Below are 8,709 nucleotides of genomic sequence, written 5' to 3' on the forward strand. Positions count from 1 at the left end.
ATTTAATGAACGAAATTCCCAGTCCATATGTCTTATGTTAAAATTAACACCCTACTAATTTTAAAATGCTTTTCCCTGGCCAGTGTGGCTTAGTGTTAGAGGGTCAGCCCATGCACTGAAGGGTCTCCGGTTTGATTCCCAAGTATGTGGATTGCAGGTTTGTTCTGGCTAGGGTAGTGGGGAGGGAGGAGGGGAGGGAGGCGAGTGCGGGAGGCAAACAATCCATTGCCTCTCATATCAATGTCTCTTTTCTCTCTCCCTCCCTTCCACTCTATAAAAATCAATGGGGAGCCCTGACCAGTTTGGCTCAGTGGATAGAGCATCGGCCTATAGACTGAAAGGTCCCAGGTTCGATTCCGGTCAAGGGCATGTACCTTGGTTGTGGGCACATCCCCAGTAGGAGGTGTGCAGGAGGCGGCTGATGGATGTTTCTCTCTTATCGATGTTTCTAACTCTCTATCCCTCTCCCTTCCTCTCTGTAAAAAATCAATCAAATATATATATTTTTTTAAATCAATGGGGAAAAAAATATCCTAGGGCAGGGGTGGGCAACCCCTGGCCATGGCACGCCAGTAACTTTTGCTGGCACGCGAAACCCTCTCTTATAATCTTCCATTTACAATTTTTTTCTTAATATCGACTTTTTTATTTTTCAGATAAATTCAGTGTGGGTGCATCTTAGATAAATAAATAATTTTACATAACAAGTTATCTTAAAGACCATAGACATGGATTGACAAGAGAGGGGAAGAGCAATTTCAATAGTGTCGAAAATGAACTATTGAGGACTTGGAATGCCATTCCAGAAAATTTTTTCTGTTTAAAAAACTTTGCAACAGCGTTACTCTCCATGTTTTCATCCACATACGCTAGTGAATCTTTGTTCTCAGTGATGAATTTTGTTAAGTCTCGTAATAGGAGTAGCCTGACCGATGAAAGTAGTAGCTCGTGCATATCTCTGAAGGTTCACGAAATATAAACCTGATGTAAAATCTCTGTCATCAGTGATGCAGCAGCAAAAGTTCCACTGATAATATCAAATGGAGTCATAAAGTTTTCTGTCGGACTATCAGTGTACATGTATACATTAAAAATACATGTATTTTTCATCATCATATACTGTACTTTTGTCGCTCGAGTGAATTTTATTATTTCTTCAAGGTTCTTCACATAACGTACACCTTAAGAGATAGCAAGTAGGCGTAACATGTTCTCAAAAAATTAGGGTTGGCACGCAGAAGAATTTTGAGTCAGAGATTTTGCTGGTTTTGGCACGCATTCACAAAAAGGTTGCCCACCCCTGTCCTAGGGTGAGGATTAACAACAAAAAAAGAAAGTTGCTTCTAACCTAGATTTGCTTACAAAGTTCTGGGAATGATGAGCATGTGATCACACTGCATCATGTGTGGAAGTTGGTTCTGTTGTTTTGTGGCGTGACTTTCTGCAGCAATTTGTGTGTGTGTGTTTTTTTTTAATCTTTATTGTTGAAAATATTACAAAAGGTCCTCCTTTTCCCCCCATTAACCTCTTCCAGCCTGCTCCTTTCTCCCTCCACCCCCAGGCCCTAACCATCCCATTGTCTGTGTTCACTAGTTATGCATATATGCATGTAAGTTCATTGGTTGATCTCTTCCCACCCACCCTTCCCTGCCTTCCCTCTGAGTTTCAATAGTCTGTTCATGCTTCTATGTCTCTGGGTCTATTTTTTTAAAATATATTTTTATTTTTTTTTATTTTTTTTTTAAATATATTTTATTGATTTTTTACAGAGAGGAAGGGAGAGAGATAGAGAGTTAGAAACATCGATGAGCAAGAAACATCGATCAGCTGCCTCCTGCACATCTCCTACTGGGGATGTGCCCGCAACCCAGGTACACGCCCTCGACCGGAATCGAACCTGGGACCTTTCAGTCCGCAGGCCGACGCTCTATCCACTGAGCCAAACCGGTTCCGGCAAATATATTTTTATTGACTTCAGAGAGGAAGGGAGAGGGAGAGAGAGATAGAAACATCAATGATGAGAGAGAATCATCAATTGGCTGCCTCCTGCATACCCCACACCAGGGATTGAGCCCGCAACCTGGGCATGTGCTCTGACCGGGGATCAAACCCTGAGCTCCTGGTTCAAAGGTCAATGCTCAACCACTGAGCCACTTCATAGGTCAAAGCTCAACCACTGAGTCACGCCAACCAGGCTCTGGGTCTGTTTTTGATCATCAGTTTATTTGGTTCATTAGATTCCACAGATGAGTGAGATCATGTGATACTTATGTTTCTCTGACTGGCTTATTTTGCTCAGATCCATCCATGCTGTTGCAAATGGTAAGAGTTTTTTCTTTTTTATTGCTGCATAGTATTCCATTGTATAAATGTACCAAAGTTTTTTTATTCACTCATCTGCTGGTGGGCACTTAAGCTGTTTCCCAATCTTAGTTATTGTAAATTGCGCTGCTATGAACATAGGGTTGCATATAGTCTTTCTGATGAGTGTTTCAGGTTTCTTAGGATATATTTCTAAAAGTGAGATCACTGGGTCAAATGGAAGTTTCATGTTTAATTTTTTGAGGAAATTCCATACTGTTCTCCACAGTGGCTGCACCAGTCTGCATTCCCACCAACAGTGTACTAGGGTTCCCTTTTCTCCACAACCTCACCAACACTTGTTGTTTGTTGATTTGTTAATGATGGCTATTCTGACAGGTGTGAGGTGATATCTTATTGTCATTTTGATCTGCATCTCTCTGATGATTAGTGACTTTGAGCATCCTATATAATAAAGAGCTAATATGCTAATTAGACTGGACGGTGGAACAGCTTTCCGAACGACCTTTCGGAACAACCAGTGGGTGGGGGGCCACGAGGCAGCCAGGGCCGAGGCAGCAGGGGCCGTGAAGGCCTACTTTTGCACGAATTTCGTGCATTGGGCCTCTAGTTTTTTTATATGTCTCTTGGCTTTCTGTATGGTCACTTTGGAGAGGTGTCTATTTAGGTCCTTTGCCCATTTTTCAATTGGATTATTTATCTTCCTTTTGTTAAGTTGTATGAATTCCCTATACATTTTGGAGATTAACCCTTTATCAGATGTATCATTGGCAAATATGTCCTCCCATGTAATGGGCTCTTTTGTTAATCTGTTGATGGTTTCTTTTGCAGTGCAGAAGCTTTTTATTTTAATGTAGTTCCGTTTGTTTATTTTCTCCTTAGTTTCCATTGTTCTAGGAGTTGTATCAGTAAACATATTGCTATAAGAGATGTCTGAGATTTTGGTGCCTATGGTTTCTCCTAGGACTTTTATGGTTTCACGTCTTACATTAAGTCTTTTATCCATTTTGAGTTTATTCTTGTATATAGTGTAAGTTGGTGGGCTAGTTTCATTTTTTTTGCATGTACCTGTCCAATTTTCCTAACACCATTTATTGAAGACTCTGTCTTTGCTCCAACATATGCTCTTTCTCGAGCAGTTTTAACACCAGTGGGTTGATGTTCTGATATGCACTAAGCCACGTCCCAGCCGTGTGCATTTGTTTACCTCTGGTGACTGGTGAATTTACTAAAACTATTCAGAATAAATTTAAAATGATTTTATTTTATTTTATTTTTTGAAAATTAAATCTTTATTGTTCAGATTATTGCAGTTGTTCCTCCTTTTTACCCCCCATAGCTCCCCTCCACCCGATTCCCCTCCCACCCTCTGCCCTCACCCCCCCAACACTGTCTTCATTCATAGGTGCACGATTTTTGTCCAGTCTCTTCCCGCATCCCCCACACCGCTTTCCCCACCAAGAATAGTCAGTCCACTCCCTTTCTATGCCCCTGATTCTATTATAATCACCAGTTTATTCTGATCATCAGATTATTTATTCACTTGATTTTTAGATTCACTTATTGATGGATGTGTATTTGTTGTTCATAATTTGTATCTTTACCTTTTTCTTCTTCTTCTTCTTAAAAGATACCTTTCAGCATTTCATATAATACTGGTTTGGTGGTGATGAACTCCTTTAGCTTTTCGTTATCTGTGAAGCTCTTTTTCTGACCTTAAATTCTGAATGATAGCTTTGCTCGATAAAGTAATCTTGGTTGTAGGTTCTTGGTATTCATCACTTTGAATATTTCTGTTATGCCCAGATTTCAGGATCCCCAAGAAACCACATCAGGGAGCCAGCCATGTCCAATGCAAAAGCATAAGAGTCTTTATTCGAGCTAGCTCGGCTCCCCCACCTTGCTGACACAGCAGCAGGAAGCAGAGAGAGAGAGAACTCTGTGTGGAGAGGGGTTTTATAGGGGGTTGGAGTAAGGGGAGGAGAAAGGGCTGTGGCCTTGCCGATTGGCCAGGCGCAAGTCGGTGTCTTATTCCTGGGTGTGGCTAGCAGAGGCTTAGACTTCCGGGAAGAAGCTCCTTGCCAAGCACATGGCCAAGGTAAGATGGAGCACTTACCCTGGGGCAAGATGGAAGGCGTAGCCCTTACCCTGGGGCAAGATGGAGGGCCTAGCCCTCGCCCTTTCAATTTCTTGCCACTCCCTTCTGGCCTGCAAAGTTCCTGTTGAGAAATCAGCTGACAGTCATATGGGTACTCCCTTGTAGGTAACTGACTTTTTTTCTCTTGCTGCTTTTAAGAGTCTTTCTTTGTCTTTTGCTCTTGGCATTTTAATTATGATGTGTCTTGGTGTGGTCCTCTTTGGATTCCTTTTGTTTGGGGTTCTCTGCACTTCCTGGACTTGTAAGTCTATTTCTTTCACCAGGTAGAGGAAGTTTTCTGTCATTATTTCTTCAAATAGGTTTTCAATATCTTGCTCTCTCTCTTCTTCTGGCACCCCTATAATTTGGATGTTGGTACTCTTGAAGCTGTCCCAGAGGCTCCTTACACTATCTTCGTATTTTTGGATTCTTTTTTCTTTTTGTTTTTCTGGTTGGGTGTTTTTTGCTTCTTCGTATTTCAAATCGTTGACTTGATTCTTGCGATCCTCTGGTCTGCTGTTGGGAGTCTATATAATATTCTTTATTTCGGTCAGTGTATGCTTAATTTCTAGTTGGTCCTTTATCACAATATTGAGGGTCTCACTAGATTTCTTGAGGGTCTCATTAAGTTTATCGGCGGTTTCTAGAAAATTCTTGAAAAACCTTAAAAGTGTGGTTTTGAACTCTATATCTAGTAGTTTGCTTTCCTCCATTTCTTTCATTTGTGTCCTATTTCTTTGTCTCAGCATTTTTTATGCTTCTCTGTGTCGATAGAGTGGCTTTCTGTGCTAAGTGTCCTATAGGGCCCAGTGGCTCAGCCTCCCCAATTACCTGAGGTAGACACTCTTGGTGCACCCCCTTGTGGGCTTTGTGCACAGTCTTGTTGTAGTTAAGCCTTGATTGTTGTAGGTAACACTGGATGGATTTGACCTCCAGGCCAATTGGTTGTGAGAATCAGCTGTGTCTACAGTGGGAGAACTTCTGTGCTGAAGACACCCTTCTGGGCCAAGACTTGCTTCAGTGGGGCTTTGGTGCTCACTGATTCTGCCCCCTGAGTATGTCCCTTATGGATCTGAGGAGTTGTAATTGGATGGTCCCACTCTGACCACTGGGTACATTGGCTCTTGGATCTAAGGAAGTGCTAATCTAGCCTCTGCCTCAGGCTACCCAGCAGAATCCAGCTGTAAAGCAATGCAAGTTCCCCTGGGGCCTTGGGGCAGCTGCAGTTTGTTATGTAATTTTCAGATTACAAAGGGCCGGGCCTTTCATATGCAAAAGCCTCTTTGCATGGCTTGGGTGGGGCGGGGCTCCAGGGGATCAACAGGGCGGGTGGAGTGAGCAGTATGGCTGCTCTCAGTCCTGCTCTCAGAGGCCCCAGCAATCGCTGCCCTCGAGTTCCGACCGATGCCAGACAGTCCCGTTTCTCCCATATGAGTCTGGGTCCCCAGAGACTTGCCCGGAACTGGAGCTCAGAGCTTGAGACTCCCTCCGGATTAAAAAAGACAATCGTGTCCTCAGCCGCCAGCCCTCTCCGCATGCACCTTTGCACCTTTGTATTTTACTTCCGCACCGCACCTCCTCTGAGTCTCAGTGTGCTTTTCTCTTTCCTTCTAGTTGTAGAATTTCCACTCAGCCAGCCTTCCTGTGGTTCTGGATGATGTCTGTTCCGTCTTTTAGTTATATTTTTGAAGTGGTTGTTCGAGGCAGCAATCTCCGGTGTTTACCTATGCCGCCATCTTGCTTTCTCCTAAAATGATTTTAATACATATAGAATACTTTCTTGTGAAATTAAACTTTTCATACATATTTAATTTTAGTTACACAAATGTGTCTACATAAATAAAAGCAGGTAAATTAATTTATCAATTTTTTAACATATGCATTCAGAAAACCTACTCACGTACTAGTAAGAGACTTTTGGCCACCTCCTGACCTGAATTAGTCCATTATATCGAGGTTTTACTGTAATTGCCTACAATTCATATAACTTCTCTGAACCTCATTTTCTTGAGGATACCAGCTATTATACTACTTGCTTCACATGAGCATTAGAACATATTTACAGTGCAAAGCATTACACAATGATAATTGTGCTTAATAAAGCACACAGGAGCCGTTTGCCTTCCCAGTCTACTAGGTGAAGTGATTTGAAAATGCGCTTATGAACCTTGGCAACTTAGTCACATAGATCCGGGTTGGCTGTTCTGCCTGCAGCAGAGGAGCCGTCATTCTGGGCCCAGTTAGTTGGGACTGTTCCCAGCAGTCTTGTTCAGTCTTTACCCTGAAATCATTAGCAAAACATTTATCTTTGACACTGTGACTTGTCCATTAGGTGAAAGGTTGCAACTTTCACTTGTCATTTTGGAATGCCTTTTTCTTTTCTTTTTTATGTTATGAAGTTTTAGGAGGAATTTTAGTCACAGTATATTCAGTAACTAATTGTTCTTTAAAGCTGCCATTTTTTGAGTTTTCAGTTTGTTCCATTGAATTTAACTGTTTTTTCCCCCTTCACTTTCCTCTTCTTAAGGGCTTACGGCAGCCAGCTCCTTTTTCTGATGAAATTGAAGTAGACTTTAATAAGCCCTATGTCAGGGTAACTATGGAAGAAGCCAGCAGAGGAACACCTTGTAAGTAAATGCCCTATTATTTTTTTTGTTTGTTTTTAGCATTCAATTGTATTTATCAAATTTATGCCCACTTTCTATATTCTTCCCTCAGTTTACCTATAAAGACTAGTTGGGACAAGGGGGATGAGTTCCTTCTAGCTCCCTTGCTGTTCTTGTGGGAGGATAACTACTCCATAAAATTTCATTTTTTTAAATTATGTTAGGCACTTGTTTCCCAGGATGTTATCACAGCTTTGAGATATAGTAGTACATATTTGCTTCTTAGGCTGTTGTCATAGTTATGAGATATAGCAGAGCTGGACTTTAACCTTATCGATTTTTACAAAGGTCCAAATAATATGTCAGGCTATCACATTTTTAATAACCTTCAAATTGTTCCCCAAATCTTCCTTTCTATCAGTAAGTACCCTAGCTATTATGCTATTGATGATAGAAGACAAAAATATCTCAAGTTCAAAGATACTCATCACTTAATTTTATCTTTCTTGATATTATCATTTTCCAGTGTTTTAAAGACTCACTTTATTATTTTCAAAGCTCATACTCTTTATTTGTATGCTTAGTTTACATAATATATGTATTATAGATACTCAATTGGTTTTAGGGATCATCAAAAATAGAAACTTCCATGATCATATGTTGTGAATACAGTCTTATAGGCAGCTGTCATTACTTCTTCATAAATTCTTCAATTCTTCTTTTATTCAATCCTTCTTTATTTTTTTCAATTATTATAGTAAATATTTTGTCTACTCTGTAAACATAGGTCTTGACTCAAACTCAGGCAAGCACTAGGGAGTAAGAAGCAGTTATAGCCAAATCTTTATGGAAGACCAGAGGACCAGTGCATGAAATTTGTGCACAGGTGCAGTCCCTAGGCCTGGCCTGTGATCGAAGTGCGAGAATCTGGCATGGAAGGGCAGGTCCTAGCTGAACTCTGGGCCCTGGGCAGCACCGGGGCCCTCAGGCCCCTGTGCGCCCCCCTCCGCCTGAGTCACAGCCCCCAAGTCCCCACGCGGAGATGCAGTGAGCATGGCCAGATGCTGCGGACTGGGGTGCAGCGTGGGCCTCTGGGCTGCCCAGTGGCGCCGCAAGAAAGCCGGGAGGGAGGGGGGGCCAGCTCGCTCTCTCCTTGCAAACTGGCTCCTGCGCAAACCCACAGGAATCCTGACCGGCCCCTGTGGTCCCAGTGGCTGTGGCCCGGCTCACCCAGAAGAGGCTGTGAGGGTGCGGGGCAGGCTCCTCATGGGTGCCTAGCACCTGAGTGCAGGGGCTTCCTGGTGCAGGAGCCCTGGCGTCCCGGGGGAGGGTAGCAGGGAGAGTGAGAGCAAGCTCAGTGGACACCCTGCATTCTCACCACACCTCCGTCCCCATCATCTGGGCCCCCAGGTAGCCGGTGAGAGGTTGCAGCCCCCTGCCCAGGCTCCACGGGAGGTTGGTCGCTGCCACCCACCCCCAGGTCCCCATCCCAGCCTGGGCCGGCCCTGATTCTATCAGGGCCTGCCAACTGCTGGTGACCATCTGTGGGTTGATTGTTGGGGCCGGGACCCCCACCCAGCTCCCTCAGCGCCTGGAGCTGGCAGAGGAACCACCCTTCCCCCCGACCCTCCCCCCTGCTGCTGC

The 8,709-nt window shown here is 43.3% G+C and overlaps 1 protein-coding gene across 1 annotated transcript in view; it reads left to right on the plus strand.

Annotated features, from left to right (window-relative positions):
* Positions 1-8,709, plus strand: part of PCYT1A (phosphate cytidylyltransferase 1, choline, alpha) — a 50,467-nt gene that overhangs the window by 26,982 nt on the left and 14,776 nt on the right. Inside the window, exon 3 of the mRNA XM_006092813.3 lies at positions 6,987-7,086. Within this exon, the coding sequence (XP_006092875.1) occupies positions 6,987-7,086 (100 nt within the window). The remainder of the gene's footprint in view (positions 1-6,986; positions 7,087-8,709) is intronic.

This window comes from Myotis lucifugus, unplaced genomic scaffold (assembly GCF_000147115.1).
Source record: "Myotis lucifugus unplaced genomic scaffold, Myoluc2.0 scaffold_105, whole genome shotgun sequence".
Classification (NCBI taxonomy): domain Eukaryota; kingdom Metazoa; phylum Chordata; class Mammalia; order Chiroptera; family Vespertilionidae; genus Myotis; species Myotis lucifugus.